Here is a 23859-nt window from a genome sequence, read left to right as displayed (position 1 = left end):
AAGTTTCTCCAACAGTGATAATTTTTAACCCTATTTTTGTGCTATTAAAACACTCATTTGCTAGAATGACATTAACAATACTCTGCCTATGAGAGCATCTCCAAAAGTAATAACCCCTATTTTATTATGTTGTTTGTGACATCAGAGGCAGATGACATTATATCTGTACAGGCTGAAACTTCCACCAATATTCCATTAAATTTTATTTGCTGTGAAGCAGGACAGTCCGTCACATGGCATCTGACATGTAAGTGTATATAAAACAACTGCATACAACTGAATTCCCCCATGCAGAATGCTGACATTCATCAACACCTGCTGAACGTTTCAGGAAACCAAATAGTGGGTATTGAGCACAGTGAGGTGGTGGGTTGGTGCATCAGCAATGATGGTGACAGAGTGTCACCTTTGCTGGTGCAGATCTTTATGAACACAGTATGAAGGCTCCTGTTCATCCCTGGAGAAAAAGCATAGCTAATGATGGTGACTAAGTTGAAAAAACAGTGTTTGTAGCTGAGAATGTGCTCTATCAACTAGTGTTATTGTGCTCTTTGTGTCTGCTGTAGCTTACAGAGAAATGAGGCATTACTTTTGGAGAGACCTACATATTAAGCTATTTTAATTATTATTTAATTATTTTATGATTGCAGGCATACGGGCCAGTTAGCAACCTCTGATTTAAAAGCAAAAGACATAGGCATGTTTGCAGTCTTTGGATAAGATCTGAACATGTCATTCCATTGACAGATGAGAGCTCTGTGACAAATGCAAACATTAATGTCCAGAATCAGAATGGTCTGGTTAATGTGCTGTCGAATCCACCTTATTAGCCAGTGCATAGTGATCCATTATAGCAACAGTGACTGCCCTGATTTAGAAAAGATTCTGATTGGTGCATGGTGCAGGCTCTCTGTTCACTTTTACCATGAGGCAGACATATACTACGCATTCTTTTATGAGAATCCTGGTTCATCTAGTCCAACAAGAAAAGCAGTACAGAGGCATATTATCATTGCACAAATCCTGTTTCCATTCCCATAATGACATTAATCAGCTTTGAAAATCTATCTTCTGTTCCAGCACACTGATGATACTCAACTTACTGTAACATTCAGCAGATGCTGTTTGCACAAAATCAAACTGAATTTGTTATCTCCAGTGTAACAAGTGTAAGTTCAAGGGGATAAAAAAAAAAAAAAAGAGGGGGGGGAAGTACAAAAATCCATAATTTCCAAATGGTTAGTATTTAGATTCATGTCCAGAACTAATTTGACACAACTGAAAAAATACAAGGATTCTAAGGTCATATAATGAAAAAGAAATGAAAAAGAATTCAATCCTGAAGAGGATGGTTAAAATATATAAAAGATAATTCCATGTTATTTCAGGAAGAGTTCTGTCCTGTGTGTTCTCCTAGAACTGGTCTAGATTTAATGTGTTTGCTAAACAAAGAATGGTTGTTGCACTTGCTGTCAATCAAAATGACACTACTTCGTGGTTAAAGAATGTCAGCTTATCTTCATTGGAAAATGACAGCAGTCAGAAACTGCCCCTAATTCAAAGGAAAGTCAAAGTAAGATTTTCACCCAAACGAAAACTCAACAGAAGACCCAAAACTCAGTTTTGAAAAATCTCCTGCAATCTGGAGAGTGTGGGAGAAACAAAAACTTTGTGAATCTATCAAAGCAGCCCAAAACAGCACTTTAAAAAATGGATCACATAATGCAGTCATATTAGCCTAACAGTTAAGAAATAAACTGCACACTAACATCACTTGTAGCCAAGATTTATCCAGATTTGCATGTGTTTCATTGACTTCATCCATCACTTCTAGATGAAAAGAAATGAACTGTGTTTGGCAGCACTTCCAATCCTTTTGATGAGCTACATGTTTGGGAATGTCATGCATACACCTAGACAGCATATGTGTATAATTCCTGAATTCATACAGCACGTGTTGATACTTGCTTGTTTGACATGGGTTTTATTGAAGAGTCCTTACTTAGCAACTGCTAAAATGTTCTTATTCAGGATATTACAGACAGAAATACAGCAGCACTAGACGCATGCATTTCAAAATAATTGTTCAGTTCTTTGAGGAAGGCCATTCAGCCAAGCGACCAGACCAACTCAGCTCATGAGTGGTCAGAGTCAAGAGCAACTATTTATGCTCAGTATGGCTGTTAGAAACTCTACTCAGTATTCATACAATCTTGAAAATTGTCTCATATATGTATAATGATCAACTGCCTGTCTACTTCTAAGAGCTACAATTTAGTTTTGCCTGGTTTAGTACCCAATATCAACTATGGGGACATCCGTGACACCTGTAATACACAGGTATGCAGAGGGTCCTGTGCTAAATTTGTAGTCATCATCACTAAATAGGAAACATGGGTTTCAATTCAACCAGAAATGAGATTAAGTGAAAATGTTCTGGAAAGACAGTCTAATCATGGATAACTTCAGAAGATGGATCAAGAGGATATTTCTGTAGTTTTACTACTGTTGTCACTACTTAGGAAACTGAAGAACAGCAAGAACATAACTCTCATTTTACTTTTTACAGAGGGCAGTAATAATGATACCTTACTGAAAATCATTTATTGAAATATTTTCCTTTAAATTTATTTGCTTCAGTACATGCCTATTTCCAACAGTGAGAACTAATACACTATTATATGTCTCATACAACAGATGTATTGGTGCTCATAAATTAAGTTCCCTGCATTTGAAAATCACCATCACTACCTTTAAAACACCATATAATCTTAACTCTGGATTCTTTTCCTTGTTTCACACAATGAATTTTCTCAAAAGGAAAAGGCAGTGAAAAAAGGTTAATTTTTGTTTTTGTAAAAATGTTTCTCAGCTTCCCACAACACATTGCACATACACATAAATGCATACAAATTAACATTATTTTAAAATTTACCTTGTCACCATTTCTTTCTCCTTATTGGAGGCATGGCCTCCACTGCTGAGAGGCCTACTTGCTGCAGATAAGAAATACAAGCGATGATTTTTGAAATACTGATCAATCAAAGGGAGCACAACCTGAAATTACATCAGAAAAAAGTAGTTATCTCACGGCTTTCTTCGCTATGTTCTGTGTTACTCTTTGTAAGTCACCGCTACAGATGGGAGATTTCAAATGTGTTTTCTCTTTCAAATTACAAATATATTTATTTATTATCTATTTTCTAAAAAAAAAAAAAAAAAAAAAAAAAAAAATATCAATCTTTATTACCCAAGATACTTAAAATATCATCAGGAAAAGCAGCAAAAAATTATTTACATCATCTCTTGCACTAGATCTGTGTTTTCTTTAGGAGGAATATAAAACAGTAAGCATCATTTCATTTTATCTCAAAATTAAATATTTGTTTAGTACTGCATACCTGGACACAACTATTGCTGTTCATGCCTTTAATGTAGGGAGGTTTCATTAAAAAAATCTCTTGGAACTGTCAGTACACTAATGGCACTTACTACATGCTCTCAAATAAAACTCCAAAAACACCCTCGCTCATTAAGGGCTTGATCCACAGAAGTTTTTTTACGATTGCTTCCTTTTGGGTACATGGTTCACAAAAGTGACAACTGTCAATGAGCACAAAAAATAGTACATTATGGAAGCACTGGAAGAGATTACAATTTACTGCAAACATATCTGGGTTAGAAAATGTTGCAAATACCTACCTGTGCCTATTCGCTAATTCTGCCTATTCGCTAAAACTGAAAAGGCACTTTAAACACGAAAGCTCCACACAAGCTTTTTAGTGCCAAAGCTAGAACCAGACTTTCTTAACTTAAATTCTCTTTGGCATATGAAAGAGAACCTCAAAGACCAACAATGGGACGTGAAAAGTCTTGCACCTGGATAGGAATAACCCAAGGGATCAATACATAGTGAGGGCTGACTGTCTGGAAAATAGTTCTGTAGAGGAAGACCTGGGGTCCAGACAGACATCAAGTTGACAATAAATCAACACTGTCTCTGCTGCAAAGAAGTCAAACCTGAGCTGAGCAACCTGAGCTGAGTTTAAAGTTGTAAAGGGTGCAAGATGAAACACAGGAGGTTCTATCCAAACATAAAGAAACACTTTTTTAAAAAACAAACAAATCAAACCAAAATAAACAACAAAAATCTACAACTGTGAGGTTGACTAAGCATGAGCATGTGTCTCTCTGACAGTCTGTGGAGTCTTCCTCCTTGGAGATACTCAGAAGCCATCTTGACATAGACCTGAGCACTCTGCCCAGTTTGACCCTGCCTGTGGAGTAGGCCTAGACTAGACTTCCAGACTTCTCTTCCAACCCTCAACCATTTTTTAACTCTGTGATGATGACACAGGCATTGTTTTAAAACAAGGAAAGAGGTAAGGAAGGTAATACTGAAAGATGCACACAACTGGTTGGTTCCAGTAAACGTTGCTCACATCTACCTGCCCAGAGACTGTAAAAGAAACTACTGAACTACATTATCAGTAAACAGAAAACATAGGGAGGCTATAACATCACATGGATTAATTACATATAATGGAATAAGGAAATAAAAGACAGTAAGAATAGATTCCTGTAATTTTTTTTCATGATTATACTTCATCCCTAGTATTTTCAAGCTATTTTTATTAATATGGCTTTCAATTATTAAAACAAAGAATTTAACACAGAAGGGTGCAAATAAAACAATGATAATCATGTTCACTAACATATTCTTTCTCAACTACTTACTATGTTGACAAACAATAAGCAAAGTTATACTGTACTTTGGCAAAAAACTTGATTTCTTGTTCATATGGGAAATGCTCTCCTTTGCCTCTGCTGCCACCATCTGAAGAGAGAAGAAAAGTACGTTTCATATTACAGATCCTATTTATAGTCTACTCTACAATTTTTCTTAGAAAATGTACTATAGATAAAAAATATGAACTGTCTTTAGATATTGATTTAATATATCACAAACAATAAAAATACAAGTTAAATAAACACTTTATGACTACCTCATGAGAAGAAAAGTAACAACAAATATAATGTGCAAAGAAAAGCTGTCCAAATATCCATGTGAAGGCATCTCATAGTTCAAAGAGATACAAAAACTTATACAAGATGAAAATCTGGTTCTATGTTTGCATTTTTCTAGTTATTGGCAACACTTTTTGGAGAGTGAAATCTTCCCCCCACTTCTAAAATACTTGCTTATTGTTTTTCAGAGACATCAGTATACAGAAAACACTTATCCTTTACTCAATAGCTTATTTTTGCTTATCCACAGAAGTAAAGGAATAGCATCTGTTCCACCAGTGTTTCTAGTTTTTCAGCATTCATTCATTGCAACCCTTGCAGTTCTGCCAAATCTACCTAATTAGGTAGAAAACAAAGCCATGATTATTAGGTAGTAACAGTGGAAGTAACCACATGATTTATGTAAGGCAGATTTTTGCTAATGTAAGCAATCATCGAACATAAACATCCATAAATTTGATGATTTTCATTTTAAAATCAGACAAGTATTTGGATGAGCACTGACTTATTCAATCTTTCTGCTGCTCCTGCCTTAATATTTTCAATTACAGTATGCATGCCCTGATTTCATGTACAAAATATATCATGTGGCTTTGCAATTCCAAGGTCAAACAGAAGCTCCTTCATGCTCCAGTTCTTTCCCTTTTACTGCTCTCATAAGAATCTGACCTGGGCCAAAATGTTACTTTGTTATCTTTAAGAAAAACAGATTTTTCCTTCACAGAGGTGTTTATCCTCCAGAAAAATAGTTGAACTTTGTACAGATGACTGGTTTAATTTTCTCTGTGAAAAACAGAATAGATGTGAATAGTAAAAACCTCTCTCAGTGAGCATTAGTAATCAATTTGTTTATAAATTCAAGGAAACATTATTTTGTTTTTCCAAGAATTAAAGTCACTATAAATTTTGGCTGAATACTTCCATCTGAAGAATGAACGTGGGAAGCTAGAATGAATGTGAAACATAACTTTCCAAAACTCATTATCACCATTGACTACAGAAAGTTAGAGGAAAAAGACCTGGCCCAAGGATTTATTTTTAAAAATTTTTAAGTTGCTTTTATGATTTCAAACATCTTAGTAATTCTCAGAAAAATTATACAAGGAATACTATACCAAATTCCAAAATGTACTGATGAGCTTCATCTACATATCTTATAAGCTGCTGGAGAAAACTGTAGGCAAAGCGTTTCTCAATGGAAGGTGTGTCCAATTCCAGGTCCTTAAGTCCTCTGAAATAAAAACAAGTCAATTTTTAACCTAGCAGAAGGAATAAAAGAAGTCTTACCTCATCTGAGGCCATCTTCTCTAGTAATAATAAACTGCTTATTAATATAGGAATTGTTCTGTTTAAATTAAACAGTACTTTTATACTTCATTATGTTTTAAGCAATTTGTTAAGATGTAATTCAAGTTTCCCAGGTAGGAGGCTAGAGAAAAAGAGCACTAGTCATTCAGATTAATACAGTATTATTTCAATTACTTTCCCTTTTTTATAAGGTACTTCTATCTTCAATGTCTTTCAATCTTCTTACAACAAATCAACAATTAATTAGCGGATAATGGATTCACAATGTACGCTTTTGTCTTATATCAGTAATCTGGTAACAACATAAACTTTGATTATGAAGGAACAGTGCTTTAATGACTGAACATAAGGAAGTTATGCTTTATCATCAAGGTAGTTCGGCACTCCACTGTTAGAGGCACAATGTTTACAAATAGTTATTTTGCAACTTACAGCAAACAGCAACTTACTTACCTACTATATATATCTGTCTTTGCACTGCACATTTCTGGTCTGAAAAAGAACACTATTGATGATGGATACAGTTTTATTACCTGGAGACTACATATCCATTAATCTGTAGAAATTTCAGAATATCCTGTGCTTTTTCTCTGTCCTTAGCTTTTTCTTTGGCTGTGAGCGTATCATAAGGAACAAGAAGGGGATGGTTGCCTCCTCCTACTATGGAATATCAAGAGAATTAAAAGGCAGTTTAAGAACATCTGTTGACACAGTATTTCCCAACATTCAAAAACACTGTTGTAATAACATAGCATGTTACAGTACAGTCTAGCCTGAAGCACCAACAATTCATTTTTCTGTTTCTTTAAAAAAATAAATAAAGTCTATATTTCTTCAAAACATTCAGAGATAAACTTTAGACGTGGCTACATACATGCTTTTAACATAAACAGCTGATGCTAATACCAGGAAAATATGTCAGACTTGGAATCATGGAATTATTAAGGCTGGAATAGACAATGATAATCTAGTCCAAACAAAGACCTGCCAACTTACTAAAAAAAAAAAAAAAAAAGAAGTGAAATAGGAAACAGTGCTTAACTGTTATGAACATGTATTATCATTACAAGTTGGTTTAATGAAACTGAATATACTTCAATAAATAAGACATAATTTCATAACTAAACTGAGAACTGTCACTCTGACAGCATGACTATCATTACTATCATTTCACTCCTGTTTTAGTTAAAGGTTTTTATCTCAATCTATAAGTTCTACTTTTTCTTTATCATTCTCTCCCATTCGCATTCAGAGAGAACAAGAGTGACCGAAAGTCTGTGTGGTGCATAGGTAGCTGCTGGGTTAAACCACAAGGATTTATGTTACTTAGCAAAATATACGCACAACTAAAATTTTTGAACATGATCTAGTTGAATGTTTTAGTAAAACATGAAAGCCAGAAAAGTAAATAAACTTCTTCATAAAATTGTAATTACCATAAATTCGCTGGAATTTTACAAAGAAAAAATGCAACACATTTAAAAAAAAAAAAAAAAAAAAAAAAAAAAAAAAAAAGGTCATATTTGTTGCATAATATTAAACTTTGCCCCCTTGGACAACACAAAATCCTATACTCAAACATCTGCAAATTAGAATTTATTGCTGATCCAGGTTTCCTCCATGTGCAAATGTAATGTGTAAAAAATAAATCTTTAACATATAGTTGAACAAATTTATCTAATACAGAAGAAAGAGCAGTCACACAATATATTATAAAATTCATCATTTGGTAAATAGAGATAACAGATCAAAATCAATTTTTTTTATGTGGAATCAAGAATCTACTCTAGATTTATTCATTTGTCAATTCAAAACACACTTCTAGATATATCTGCAATTAAAAAAAGTACTCCAAAGAAAATCAGAGCCCAATGAGCAATAATCTGACAGATAAAAACTAGAAGGAAAATGCATTAATGCATCTTAATTTATTTACAGTCTTTGATTTCTTCCTGTATTGCAGTAGAATCAGTAAATCGCCTCAGCAGGAACTGTAACACTCAGTATTACAAAAGCTCAGGCAGTCTGTCTCATACATTTTCTCCAGCTTGTGCTTTAAGATAATCAAGCAGAATTTAAAATACAACAATACTTATACATTACCTTTTGCTTCAAGCTCCATTTTCTTTTTCTTTGCCCATATGTTATGGTAGTTTTCAGCCATCATCTCTGCCATAGCCTTAGAAAAATGGAGAACTTAGAATGTGTTGCAACAGTCAGCTCCCAAGGAAGGACAAATTTCTAGTTGATTTAATGACAATTTTTGTGTATTGGCAGTTTAAATACAATTACACTGTAATGATTCAATGAAAATAAGAGCTTTTATTGCAAAATCACAATACAGCATTTCCACAGAATAGGCAGGCAGGAATTAGGGACCAGATGCCAAAAAGAGAACTGTTAAAACCAAACAGAAGGAATCACATAGAGAAGAGTACTGATATGTCAGACAGGAATTCTATTCTCAAAACAATGGGAGCAAGAACCCTCCTAAGGACTTCATAAGGGAAACAAAGGACAGAAAACTTCTTATGAAACCTTTACCAAGCAGTCAATTAAAAAATATACTTCAAGTGACACAGAAAAGCTCTCCATTCTGTAAGTACTACCACAACATAAGAAAACAATAAACTCCCCCCTCCTGCATTCATGAATTTATACCCACTAAAAAAAAGAAGGTGTAGAATTTCTCTCAATTTCACTCTTCATATTTCATGAACCTATGGTAACAAAATTCTTCAGTAAGCAGTTAGCCAATTACTTTACTACTGCTGATTGTTTCACTGCACTAGGTTTCAGAAGCTTTTTTATAACTAGCTTTAAAAACCACGTTGCCATCACTATACTGGTACCAAATCTCATGCTAATTTAAACGTATCTAGTGTGTGTCTACATAATATTGTAACTGTACTTAGACTAAAGCAGTAGATTGTAAAATCTGGAACCACGCTCTATCGAATACCACTACAAAACTTAAGTTTCTGAAGGCAGAAACATCATTTGTTTATCATTTGTTTGTAATGTTCCAAATAGCAGCAAATTAGCAATAGATCTGTAAAAATCCTGCTCATAAACTCTTACCATAAGTCATATCAATAATTACCGATTCAATTTAGAAAAATGAGCAATGACAAAATGTTTGAAGAAGCTGATGTGGAAATTAATGGTAAACTAAAAAACAAATAAATAAATAAATATAATGCAACGGTCCAAACTCTTCCAAACAGAATTCTCTTTAGAATGAAAGATGTTTGCAAACTAGACTTGGAAAAAGTAATCCGGGAGTAAAAGAAATTCCAGAGCCTTTCAGAACGAACTGAACTTTCTTAAAATAAAAGAGAATCAAAGAGCAATGGTAAAAAAGACCAAAAATAAAAGAATCAGAATATATGAAAGAAAATAACATAATGCACAAAATTTGTTTTCAATAAATTAACAAAAACGAGCCATTTTAACTACCAAGAGTTAGAAAGTCCTTCTGACTTACATGCACATCTCTGGAGAGGGTAACATTGCTCATGTCAATTGCTCGAGGACTGTAACCATGGGCAGCATCTACAGAGATCTGAATGACAAACATGCAAAACAATGGAGTTGTTGGAGTTGTATATAAACATTTGTAAGTATATGATATGAAGGAGTTAACACTAACAATATATTGAAAGCAATGAAAGGGCATAGGAAAAATAATCACTATCTCCAGAGGGCAAAAGGACTCTACATAGACCAACTGAAAATATACCACCAATAGTAAATTTAAGTTTGATGTAGAGAAAAGGTGTAAACACTCATTTAAATGCAAATTTCACCTGAAAACATGTTTAAGATATGAACTCACTGTTCTGTCCTGAAGTTATACTTAAATCTCTGCATTTTCCAAGGATTTTTTTTTTAAAGAAAGACAAAATAGACCAAACCGCAGATGATGCACTTCAAGGTGAATTCAGGCAAAATCCAGCTTTCTGTTTTTCTATTCAAGTCCATTTCCACCCATATTATCCACTAAACAAGATACTTGCTTTCTGTCCTGCTCCAAAGTAAACAATAGTTGCACTAAAATTACTGATTAAATATCATTACAATTTCTCAGCTGAACACAGGAAAATTCTAGATAACACCTGTGACTGCAGCACATTTTAAGCATACAATGAGTATTACTGGGACAGTATACTCTGGAATGCTCTGGTGTTCTGGATTTCAGAAGCTCTCCTGGTATAGTTAATTTTTTATACTACAGGAAGACTAACTCATCTAAAAATGCTGTTTTTAGAATAATTTGATCCCTATTATAAAGCCTCTTATTCTAAATAACTCATTCCTTTTAAAGTATATATAAATATCTATCATTATAGTGTTTGGTGGCAGTAATACAAAAAACCAAAATGAAATGAAAGAATTTCAGAATAATATTATTGTTTGTAAACTAAATTTTACTTTAAGATTTACTTCATCTTAAGTGCTAAATCAGATCCCATAATATTCACTTTCTAATGTCGAGACAGTGGAGGGTCAGGTTCAACTGCTTATTTTTCATAGGTGTACTACTAGTCTTGCACGTGTAAACTGCAGAGTGAAAAGTGAGTGAAGTAGACTTTTCTCCTCCATTTTATTTCCTTTGCTGATCTGGCTCCATGTATATCTCTATGAATAAAACTGAAAGAGCTACTCTCTCCACTCAGTTAAATTTGCAAAGTATATACAGCTGTAAGATAATACAATGCCAGGACTGCTCTATTTAATTCTAGCAGCATTTTGATTTAAGAAGGCCATCCCAAAGGAAAAAAAAAATCTTTAATATTTTCAGAATGGTTTTGCTGTCAGTACATGTCAACATTATGCTTCATTAACATTAATATTTGTGTTCATTCTCCATCTTTTAAAATGACAAAATAAAAATCAATTATATGTATACCTTTGTGTACTTCTTTAGTTATTTGAAGGCATCCATAACCACAAAAATCTAAAACATCAATACCCAATATAATCATACTCCTAAATAATTTAGCAAATTTTAAATCAAATTTTAAAAATAGTTTAATATTTCAAATTTCTAAGATGTTCGTTAGCTCAGTATTTTATAACAGTGATAAAGTGTCAAGCTTCAGTGCACTGACATTTAAACCTATCTTCAATGTTGTATGGTCGCTTGTAAAAAATCCTTTTACATATATTGGAGCAACAGGATTATTTCATCACTTGTAAAAATCAAAAAATGGAGGACAAGTTTTGTGCGACTTTTATTAATTTTTGGGGGGAGGTAAATTTTCAATAAAATTACTTACTTGACTGGTTTGAGATATGCGACGTGTCCGATTATACAATGCCATGGAATCTCCCTCCCGTGTCCTTTCAATCCGCCATCCCCATGCCAGCATGGTTTTTAGAGATTCTTTGATGGGCCATCGATAAATTTCTTTCTCCTAGAAGGATGCACAGGCAACAATTACCTTCTTTAACATGTAGCTGTGCAGAGCCAAAAATTAACTATTGTGCTTTTGCTTGATTATAATGAGATGTGCCATTCCAGTCTACCACTTCTCAACAACTCAAGGAATTCTCAAGAAATAAAGGATGTCCAGAAAGCATTTCTGCTGAAGCAACTATACCCCAGTGCCTCACCTTGTCACCATACATGCCTGTGAAAAAAATAACCCTATTTTCTCTGCAACTACTTTTTAGGCATTGCAAGACTGAGATTAGACTCTTCTGAGCTTCTTTTAAGATAACAAATCCAGCTCCTACAAACTTGCTTCATTTACCAAGTTTTCCAGTCTCCTAATCTAATCTTGTTGAACTTGATCATCTTGAAGATCTTTTCCAACCTGAGCTATATGATTTTATGATTCTATGCTGGAGAACAGACAAAGACTCAACCTAAATCTAATCTTCACTAAGCATCCCTGGATGACCTTGCTCTAAAAATATATCAGCGTTATGACACTTGAGTTTCAATGTAAATTAGGCCAGTTATGTTGAGCCATGAGAGAAAAATGTTTTGGTAGCCCATTTAGTGTACAAATACCACTCCTTCTTTCTAAGATTTTGAGGAATGCATCAATATACTAGTGGATGGACAAAATAACTAACTAATTAAATAACAATGGTGTTAAAAAAAAAAGAAAAAAAAAAAAAAGGAAGCACTGCAATAGAAATGTGATATTTTCACAATGAAAGATGCAATCCTGGATCAAGAAGAATAAACCAATTCCTCACCTTTTCAGAGAGTAATTTATACTGTTTCATTAATGGTTGCACTTTCGCAGATTCAGAATATGTTTCACCATATGTCCATCCATTGGCAAACTGAAAACAATAATAAAGAGGAAAAAAGTATGAAAAATCCTATTTTTACTTTGTATAAGGAGTGGAAGAATGTTTTTGCCAGTCTGTTTCTCTTAGAACAATTCTACAGTTTTCTCAACAAATCTTTATATTATCCACATGCAATGAAATGAATTACATAAAAAAGCACCTTTCCTGAAAATTAGCAACTGCTTGAAGAAAACAATTCAAGATATTTTGTCTTTACTGACTTCCCCTGGATAACTCCACAGAGCAGAACTGAAGAGTATTTTTTTAATACTTGACACCAGAAACTTCATGTAGTCATATAAATCCAAAAAGCATTTGCATTTTTATAAATTTTATGTTTTTACAAAAAAAAAAAAAAAAAAAAAAAGAAAGCCAGGAAAACTCTCAAACAATTAACCAAATATATTAGCTTAATAATAAACAATAAAAATAATGAAATGCTGAAAGACTATCCTGAAATGTTTCTGTGGATTTACAGAAGTCTTAACCTCTCAGAAATTTACTTCAAAAAATTTTTTATTTCTTACCTACTTACCAACTTGGAATCTTATGAAAAACAATAGCATTCAGATTTAAATCTTTTTTTGAGATTAAGTGGATATAAACTAACATCAAAAAATAGGAATAATAAGAATAGAGATTTTACCTTTTCCATTGACCATTTATCATGAGAATGTTCCGCATACTTGTTAATGAAATATTCTAGCTTTTCAGGGATTGTAATGCTGAAAGTCAAGGGGGAAAAAAGCTAATATATCACATGTTAAACTTGAAATTTGTTTTGATGAGAAGTTTAAAAAAAATTAAAAGTTGCAATGCATACATTAATTTACGGTGCTGTTTTCCTCATACAAATTTTTTCCAAGACCCAGCTATATCAGAGATGAAATTTGATCTATTTAATAACTGACAAATGAATACTACAGCTGTAATAGGATTTTAACTTCTTTGACGCACATGTGTAGGGGAAATTCAATAACAACATCCCACACTTACTCTTTATGTTACTTATTTCTATTGCCAGTATACTTTTTTGTATGTGTGTGATTAAATACATAAATATGATCTATAGCTTCAGTAATGCAGTAGATTAATACACATATACATAATAGATGAGGTATGACAATAGCCCTTAATGCAACATACTATGAATTAAACATATTTCTATAAATTTTATTATGTACTTGAAGAACATTAATTTATGACAATTAAGACAAGGATTTAATTTGCAGCACCTCAGTGAACAGATTAAAAATATTATTTTTTAAAAAAACAACACATAAAAATAGAAATATACAAAAAATATACTAGCCCTTTATTAAAATTTCTTAAGCAGTAGAAGAAAAGCAGCTGTCCTGGACCATTAAACAAGAGAATGAGTGATAGGGTGATAAAAAGCAGATATGTAAAACAAATGATTTTGGATATAGGCAGAATAACTGCTTTCAAGAGCCCAGCCACACACAGATAACAGAAAGCATTCATCCAGCATCATCAACAGTTTGTTTTTTTGGTTAATTAAAAGCATGCATTTCAGAAGAAACGACTGGTAGTATAATAATTTGCATAATTTCAGAAATGTAAGAAATGGACAAATACAACAAGGCTGTATTATTTATAGCTTCATACATATATATGATATATATATATATATCATATGTATTTATATCTTTATAGGGCTACAGCTGGTAATCAACGATTACAGGACTGACACATAAAAGAAAAAAGGACTGGTTGGAAATGATACTGATAAAAGAAGTACTTTCTTTGTCCTGAATCATTACAAAACAGTCCACTCTTAAGGAACTGAGGCGACAAATAAATTTAGTATTGTTAAGGGACATCTGAGATTTTGAGTATATTATGGCTATCTAAATATTCCTCTGAAAGGGTGTCAGAAGTCATATCTCTGATTAATTAACAGATAATATAATATCCTCATTAAATTTTGTTAAATCTGTATATATCTTAAATACATCATAGATGGATTTCAGTGGTTACAAATGTGATTCCTACATTCCTGTCTATTCTATGGCTTCTGCTATCATATTTCCGTGAGTATACCTGCATCAATATACTATGTATCAAAGGTAGGAATATACTGACTACATTCTGTTCTCTGAATGTTAATACAGACAGAAAGCCCACAAGGGCAACTGAAGCAAATTTTCTACAAGCAGTATTTCATGAGTTACAGTGAACAACCATACCACCATAAGACTATTTTATACAAAGGAAAACATGGTCCCAGCTGCAGTAAAATAGTAGGACAAAAAAATCTCTTTCCAATGCCTATTGTTTCTAACTCTGAACTTAAAGGGCAGAATCTGACAGTCTGAAGAGAATGAAGATCTGTCTTCCAATTTACTTCCTCATTATTCAGAGTAAAAAAGAGGTAATATGAATGCATGATTGTTATCCTTTTCTGTAGGTACACAGCTATTCACAGGCAATGGAATTAGTATCTTAGCACATGTTCATAATGGCAAGGATCATGTAGAGCTTCCTACTTCTCCAGTTCCTGAAAACATGCTCAGCTTTTAGCAGCAGATCTACAAACGTAACTGGAGAGCTCTATCTTTAGGCTGAAAATGCATTAAAAATCTGCTAAATTTACCAATAGATTAGTAATGTAAATGGAGATGTATTATTTTTGCATTATTCCTTTATTAAGAAAATAAAAATAGAATTCAAGGTCTACATTTTATCTAGAAGATGAGAATTCAGAAGACTTATAACTAATTTCACATCTTACCATCAATGTACTCCTTTAAATAATCATGAAAACAAATTGTTGCAACAAAATAATTTCTTACTTTGAAGTATCAACAGGTTGAGGATTAAAGTTTCCATCTGAATCCATCGAAGATTGTTTTTCCATCATATTGACATAATTTGATTCCATATAATCTGGAGGTAATGCCCCTGCAACTGCGCTCAAACAAGGCAAAGCCAGTTTGAACAGTTCTTGTTCATATTTCTGTAGACCACACAAAGGATAGAAAATGAATAGTCAAAGGAAGCAATCATCACCATTGCTAAAACTGATATATGTGAAACCAATCAGCTACAGAATGGCTTTTGTAGTGTGAAATTGATTTTTTTATTTATTTATTTATTTATTTTCTGAAAATAAAGGCAACTGACTGCCCAAAACAAATTATGGAACTATGGCTAAGGCTAGGGCCTTGTTTTGTTGACCTCTGCATGCATTCATGTATCTTTAATATCCATTTTATACTGTGGAGACCAGAAGGGTACACAGCGTTGAAGGCAAAGATACTAAATGAGAAGGAGAATCATCTCTTTTGACCAGCTTGCTATACTTTGTTTAATGCATCCCAAAAATGCAGTTTGTCCTATGGACAGGCAGGGCACGCTGCTGGCTACAGATTTTTTACTTATTTATTTTTAATGAGCAGACAAATCAGTATACCTATCTGAATACATAACAGGAAGATTTAAACTAGAAGACTAAAATTTTACTAATGTCTGTATTACCACTATGTATCATTCACTTTAAGTTGGATAACTTGGTTAACAGAAGATAGGTAAAAGTTACAGATTATAGAAAGGAAGTTATACATTTTTTACTAATGGCAGATGGATAGTACAATGAATTACCTTTTGAGACAAAGCATCAAAAATACCCCAGAACAACTTTCTGGATAAATGAAGTTCTTCTTCTGAGGCAGCACCAAAGTTACCCCATCCACCTGGTAAACAATAATACTTCCAGCATCTTTCATAATGATTTGTCAGCAGCTAAAACAGAACATATTTTGAAAGCAAATAAAATATAACTTCTGATGTTCTCCAGTTCTGGCACTCAACATGTATAGGCACCACACTTAAGAATTTTAACTTTTACAAAGAAGCAATGATATTTACATACTATTTAAATTGTTTGTGGACAAAGTCACAAGAAAAAGTTTTTATTTTTAACATCAATGGCATATGCAAAAAACACATTCTACAGAGCATTGTGTTTCCCATCACCCCAATAACCCTGACAGATCAGCTGAAGATGAGAATTCACCCCCATCAGCATTCTGCTATCCCAAACACTGCTGCTAGATGGATAATAGAATAATGATACAAGCTAGTTCCCAGTTACTCTTTACATGTGTGAAAGCTATTCAACAGTTAGTCCCAGAAATTCTCTTCTTTGAGCTGGAAAAACCTGCTACCAGCCTACCCTCCTGCCTTCTCTTAAAATTGGCCATGAGCTTTATTCTCTGTTATTCTTTACACGCATGTTTCTTGTTAAGAGGTTAAAAATACCAGATTATTAAGGAGTCAAATGGTGAAAGGTATTTACCAAACCAAAACATCACAGATTTTACATTTAATGGATCGTCTATGCCCTCGAGTCACAAACAAGAAGAGAAAAAATTAGTTGGACAGCTGTAACCAAAGGCAATCCCAAATGATAATGAATGTCTGAAATTAGTGAAGTATGAAACCTAGACTAACTTAGGAGTGGATAACAAAACTTTTCCTGAGGCACAGAGTATGCTTTATGAAAAAATTAGATAGAATTTTAATTCACTGTTAATTTTAACAGTTCCTCAGGAAAAAGAGAAAAAAAAGAAAACAAAACAAAACAGTTTCAACATTAATTTACAAAGCATGTTGGCAAAATATTTTAAGTCACTGCAAGGATCTCTTTTTTCTAGTGAAAACGAATGACAACATGGAAAAGTACAGATATTCATAATATCAGTAGAAATAAAGACTGGTATTAAATAAAACAAACAAGCCTTTGAAGTACAAAAATGAGGACTTCCTGTTAATAAACAGTAAACTCAATACCGTGAAATTCTGCTAAACTTGACATGGATCAGAAAACAATCCATATAAGCAATTTGTATTTAGGATATTCTGAAAGCAACACCACCTATTTTAATATTTCAGCTCAAGAAATCAGAGGCAGATGGTGGTAGTATTGCAGCAGAGGCTGAATGTTCCCACCATTACATGGTTGCTGTGCAAGAGATGGCAGCAGAGGGGCAGGCAGTCTGACAAAATAATGTCAGACATGGAAGTGTATGTGAGACAAAGGTGTGGAAGTGAATTCCTCCATGTGGAAAAAAATTGCATCCCCTGACATTCATAAACTGCCATGGTAAAATCCTGCACAATTCTGAAGAGCATTATGGCAAACAAAACAGATATATGATACAATGAATCCTGATATGTGGTTTTTGAAACAGAAAGAAATGTTGAATAAGAAATGATATCATATCTGTATATCTCATTCAAATTACTGGTGGGAAAGCATTGAAAAGTGCTGCTGAAAAATACCAATATTGGAGGTGGTAAATGATACATTTCTTACAACTGGCAATGAAATCTGAAGAACCTTTAAAAAGTTCGTCATACTGTAAAAGAAAAAAAAAAAAAAAACAAAGACTTTTTCTTGTGCACAATTAATCAAAATGAAAATAGAAGTGAAAACTTTTAAGAGCTGAAAACAAAAGGGAGATTAATTTATAACATATATTAGATTTCCAAGCACAAACCACAGAAAAAGAGTCTGTATTCCAAGAGAAACAAATATCAATACAGATGTCAAAAGGAAAGGAACAAGCAAATTATCAATTACTATCTTTGTGCACATACATATACTTCTACATAATTTTTTCCCCCAAAGATTTCTCCATTCTGTTTCCATGTGTTCTTGGAAAAAAAATAAAGGTGGAGGACAGAGGGGAGGGAGTCAAAAACATTAGATGTATTAGATATGAACTTCATAATTCTACAAGGAGGGATGCAAATCAGACTCATTTTCTTAAAAGGGAAGAATACTACTGAATTTACCTTGAGAGGCATCTTTGCATGTTCATTTAATAGGGGAACATCAAATACTAATCTTCTCAGCAAATGCTGCATCATAGAAGGTCTCAACTGCCTAAAAGCAGACAGACAATTTAACAGGATGTATCACCAGAAGTGCTTATAAATATAAATAACATAATAAATACATTAATGCAACCTGCCAATTCTATTCTACATTAAAATTCTTCAGGTTCATTAAGCAATGGGATTTTGCTTGCAGGTCCAAAAAGAGAGCAATGGTCAATCAAGTGTCAGTGTTGAAGTATAACTATGCCAGTCATTGTGTAGGATTTCACATGCAACACAACATACATAAATATCTTCATTGAATTGTATGATCTACTGAACATAAACCACATAGCCAGCCTGTAAGGCTGAGGAAATTCAAATTGTACTTTACTGAATGCACAATTTAACATTTCCAGAGCTTTGTTTTCTGCAGTACATGTTCCATGCCAAAACATTGCCAATGTGTAATTTTAAAAACTCAGTGAAACAAAGTAACTGCAGACATACAAGCAATTAATAAAGTAGCAAGCAGAATACAATCATTAGTTTCAAATGTCATAGTCTTGTATCAGCAGAAATTCGTAATTTTGCTACTCATGGCACAGTTCTGCATTCTTATGTTATACAGAGGTCACTTTATCAACTCACATTCCTGTACAGACAAGAATACGTTCTTACCCACAGATAGAAAGTAAACACTCCTCAATGGAATCTCGCTGAGCTTTGGTAAGAGAGCAGCCCTTTGAAAGTCTGTACACAGTATGTAATAAGGAGTCAATAAGGGAAGCATGGTGCTCTGTGCCAGCAAAAAGAGGAGCACATCTGGTCAACAGAGGCAAGACTGCTGTGCAAAGGTATCGATTCAGAGCTAAAGCCATATCTGTAGCACTTAAAGCAGCCTACAAAGTAAAGGAGAAAGAAATTAGTTTTGCTTTGCCAATGTTGTTACAAATTAAAGTTTTGGGGGGTTTTGTTTGTTTTTATTGTTGATTTTTTTTTCTCTTTTTTGCCCTTTAGCCAATAGAAGGGGAAATATTTAAAGCAAAAATGCGGATTTGAAGCCCACTGGATACTGAATGTATAGGTTCCTTTTCTGCTTCTGTAGTCATCTCTCAGATGGCACATTTTTATGGTTGCACGAATGAAAGCATGATAAAAATAATGAAAATGGAAACCGAAGACAGCCTTTCAAAAAGAAAACTTTTCAAGTTTATATTAAAGAATGTCATACAGTGGCTTACAAAAATATTCTGACATCAGATAAAACCAGCAAAGTTTGCATTTACAGAACTCAGTAAAATCAAGCAGAAGTTCAAAGCAGGGAACCCATTCTTAAATGAAAAATATAATTATTAAAACAAAAGTTTAAATAAAAGTTGAGAGAGAAATCAACATTCATGTCTTAGCCCTCATACAAGCTTCTCAAATTTGATCTTTCTGTACCATGCCATCTAAGAAAAATGAGAGGGAAAAAGGGCTTGCAAAAATATGGAAAGCCATTTTTAGGACAAGAAAAGAAATAAAAAAAAAAAAAAAAAAAAGAAAAAGAAAAAAGCAAAAAACAAAAGGGAGTTTGCTAAAAACAAAGCATGTGCTCCTGATGAATTCCTGAAGCAAAATTCCTAGGAAGAGAGACTTTTAGTCACATGCTTTGCTGGCAGCTGATCTATAGTAAAAGATCAGAAATTCTCCTGGGAAAAGACATTGGTTCTCTATGGCTATGGGTATCAAAGGGGACATTCTATGAATAAAAGCGTTATTCTAAAGAACTCCTGATAACTGATCTTCAAATATTCTCAAAACTGATCAGCATCAGACAGCTCAGTCAGCAACTCAAGAAAGGCAACACAAGAAAAAATAAAATAAAATAATAATAATAATTCTAAGGGGTGAAAAATGTTTTACTGTTCACTAAGAGAAAGGAACAAAATCTACAGAAGACACAAAATCTTACTGTATCTAAAGATGCGGCTGCACGGAGATCTGGCAGAAAGCCAACTTCAAGAAGATGCAGAAGAAAATCCTGATCCTCAATTCCATAGACCCTGTCAAGGAACAAAACCATGGCTGCCTTGTGATCTGGGCAAAACCCCGCAGACATGTCAGGTTCCACCACAGTACCATCTAAAAGGAAAAAATGAAACTTCAATGACAAGGAACATCCTTGAACAGCAAACTAGGCTGTTTATGCTACTTCTCTGAGGTTTCAAGTCTCTGTAGATATGAAACCATTTTCCTTGTGGTTTTGTTACACAATGGCAACATAATTTGGTTAACTGAAAAAGAATGTATAAGGCAAATTCTCCTCTGACAGAACTCCAAGTCCTTAAATACTCTTCTGTTCATACTTTGTGTATAAAGAGATACCCAACTATTAATATTCTAGTAAGATGAAAAACACTCAGATCATACTAACTAATCTGTAAAAACACCTATGCATTTTATTAGAAGTAGTTAGAAAGTAATAGAATAATTCTTTATCAAACATCTCAGGAATGAGACACTGATAAGCACACCTGTGATGCATGACAATGAATCAACTAAGACCTCTCTATCTGAAAACTTTCAAAATACCTGAAAAAGAAGTAATTTTAAAATCTTGATATTTTCATTTTGAAAACAACATAAAATTATTTGGTATCCATGAGCGGTTCTCCATGTTACATAGATATGACTTTTAGATCTATAACATATTATTACTAGTTGGAATACAAATAAATCATTGTATAATAGAATGTTTATCTTTTTTTTGTCATTTCTATTGTAACTTATTGGGCATTCCTATGCTGTAAGCTTTTAGACAACTCAGGTTTCCTTTAAAGACATGCAAAAAAACACATGTAATGCCTTTCCATTTTATATTAATGTTCACATTTTGCCCAAGTATTGCAAGAAAGTCTGTGTAAGCAGAATTATATGTATGCTATATCTATAGCTTCACCATAGTTGCTGAAGAACAACTCTGGTGTCTTAGTAAGACCTGGTAGAAACAATCAGTAGGGTTAGAACAGCAAAAGCAAGGGTTACTTTTTAAAAAATACTTTAGAAGAAAAGTATACATTTGCAGATTTTATATATATATATATATTTTTTAAGTTTTAACAGACTTTCATAAAATGTCTCAAAATTTACAGTAGTGATTTAAGCATACACAGAATTATTAACTGCTGCATGCAGAAACATTTTTGAAACATCTGAAACGTGATTCTACTTCTAACATGAATCATAAATTGCTTAATTTCTAGATTATTACAGAATACTGAAGGAAATATGTGTATCAATATACTGTCAAATTATAAAATATAAGAATTGGGTGGGAGAAAAACAGTACAATAGTCATTTTACCTTTAGCTATGGTTGGCATGTGGAATGGAATGCTAATTACGCCCACCAAATCTTCCAGCGGAATCAAAGACCTTAGAATTGATCTGATTCTTATGGCCTCCCCTTTACCGGCATGTATTAGCTAAGGAAAAGATAAACAGAATATTACACAGGTTGTTTTATCTTGCAGATGTGCTAATAATGTGGAAACTTTGCAAACCATAAATGCACAAGAATGTTTGCTCTCAAACTTGTTATATTTTGTATTGCACATTTCATAGAACATGTACTTTCCTTGTTTTGGATTCAGATATGGAAAGTCTAGAAATCTAGAGGTTTTGTTATTAAGTAAGATCAGACCCATTTTCAGAATTGAACATAAGGAAAAACAAGAACAAAGCATCAAAAGTGTAGCACATGGTAGAAGAAAATATAAAAAACAAAAGCAGACCTTCAGGTGTCAAAATGTATTTTTTTTCTCCCATTCCTGACTGAACAACAATGCTTTCAGGAATCACAGTTATTGGTTTGATGCTGATTTTTTAGGTATCTTATTTTGGTGCTTTCGTTTGTCCTAATGTTTATATTGTTCTTATTCAATGTACACATTACCTATACTGAGATACTATGTAGTCATAAAACTGCTTTGGTACCCAACTACATCTGTCTCTGTGAAAACACCCAACAGCAGAAAACCAATCAACCAGTAGAACCCTCTCTACATTCCAGTACATGAAGACACAAAACTTACATGCATTTCAGGGGCACAGCGTCCCAAGAGATCAATCAAAGCAGCATAAAAGGTCATGATTGCATTCCCCATATGAATAGTGTCATCTTCTTGTTCTTCCATTTCACTGTAATTAATTGATACAACAATTAAACAATTATAAATACATGAGACAATTTTTACATCAGCAATAAAACAAAACTCCTTATAGCTGCTACAGCTTATATACGGCGGCTTCCTCATATCTAGTGGACTTCTAGTGGACTTAGAATGGAATTTGTAGCTAGGAAACTGTAGTGACATCTGCACTGTAATGATTTATCTATCTCATTGTGAATCACAGGGCCAATTCTTAAGTGAGCAAACAAATCTGAAGAGGACACAGTATTTAGAGAAAGCCATTTAAATGTAACTGCAAGGGAGAAGAAGTATTTGACAGTACATCATTCTCTGCCCTCCATGGAAAAATCTAGTTGATAATTTACATGTAAAAAGGAATAAGTCATTTCATGACTAGGATTATGAAACAGATAAATATGTTGACAATGTAAGCAATTACAATGCACCTACAGGGTTTTACTAGATCCATTATTTGGGGAAGGTCCATCTCTTGTTGCATCCTCTGATATTTGTATTGCTTCCTCCATGGCAGCAAGTAAACCATTGCCTCCTTCTCCTCTTAGAGCTGGACCAAAACATTCCGGTCGACGAATAAGCAGTCTGACTACAACATTGGCATTCTCCTCCACACTCTCTCCTATCACATGAAACATCGAAATTTAAGTTTCTATCTACAGTCAGAAAAAGTTACACAGAAATGCAGGTTGAAAACTTAAGTAGACACTTAAATACAAACCTGTTTTAAATATCATGACAAAATTGTGTAAACACACAAATATATACCTTTAATTATTATTAGAAGCTATGAAATAGAACATGTGGTTTTATTCAAAATTACAAAACACATCTGATTTGAAGTGAGAGTGCTAATGATAGGAGTGCTATATCTGCTAAATACCATCTGGACTGCCCAAACCTTAAACAAATGATGGGTTTTTGGCTCTACATTTAGCAGTAATTTTATCTTAATTAGATTTAGGAGACTTTACTCCATTTCCAATGGAGATCCATCAACTCCAAGGACTAAAGATAGGTCTAACAATCAAGGAGCAGGCTCAAATGAGCCTATCAGATCTGTGAAATGGGCATCTATGTCATTATATGCCTTGCATAATCTTACTCTAACTGGACCATAAATTTCTCTTAATAAGTTTGCTTGCAATGTTATTTTAAATGAAAAATGTACT

General features: G+C 33.4%; 1 protein-coding gene across 8 annotated transcripts in view; it reads right to left on the bottom strand.

Annotated features, from left to right (window-relative positions):
• Positions 1-23859, bottom strand: part of RYR2 (ryanodine receptor 2) — a 314525-nt gene that overhangs the window by 78794 nt on the left and 211872 nt on the right. For 5 of the 8 annotated variants that reach the window (XM_072331791.1, XM_072331787.1, XM_072331789.1 and 2 more), the window contains 17 exons: positions 23123-23309; positions 22574-22679; positions 21844-21964; positions 20453-20622; positions 19177-19397; positions 18472-18562; positions 16273-16413; positions 15465-15628; positions 13295-13373; positions 12550-12639; positions 11619-11756; positions 9824-9901; positions 8440-8515; positions 6870-6996; positions 6144-6259; positions 4773-4837; positions 2936-3057 (listed from right to left, as the gene is read on the bottom strand). In XM_072331791.1, coding sequence (XP_072187892.1) covers positions 2936-3057; positions 4773-4837; positions 6144-6259; positions 6870-6996; positions 8440-8515; positions 9824-9901; positions 11619-11756; positions 12550-12639; positions 13295-13373; positions 15465-15628; positions 16273-16413; positions 18472-18562; positions 19177-19397; positions 20453-20622; positions 21844-21964; positions 22574-22679; positions 23123-23309 — 2092 coding nt within the window. The remainder of the gene's footprint in view (positions 1-2935; positions 3058-4772; positions 4838-6143; positions 6260-6869; positions 6997-8439; positions 8516-9823; positions 9902-11618; positions 11757-12549; positions 12640-13294; positions 13374-15464; positions 15629-16272; positions 16414-18471; positions 18563-19176; positions 19398-20452; positions 20623-21843; positions 21965-22573; positions 22680-23122; positions 23310-23859) is intronic. The other 3 variants (XM_072331794.1, XM_072331790.1, XM_072331793.1) reach the window with 1 other exon arrangement.

This window comes from Excalfactoria chinensis, chromosome 3, assembly GCF_039878825.1.
Source record: "Excalfactoria chinensis isolate bCotChi1 chromosome 3, bCotChi1.hap2, whole genome shotgun sequence".
NCBI classification, from domain to species: domain Eukaryota; kingdom Metazoa; phylum Chordata; class Aves; order Galliformes; family Phasianidae; genus Excalfactoria; species Excalfactoria chinensis.
The sequence above is the reverse complement of the archived record's forward strand: the minus strand, read 5'-3'. Positions and strand labels throughout refer to the sequence as shown.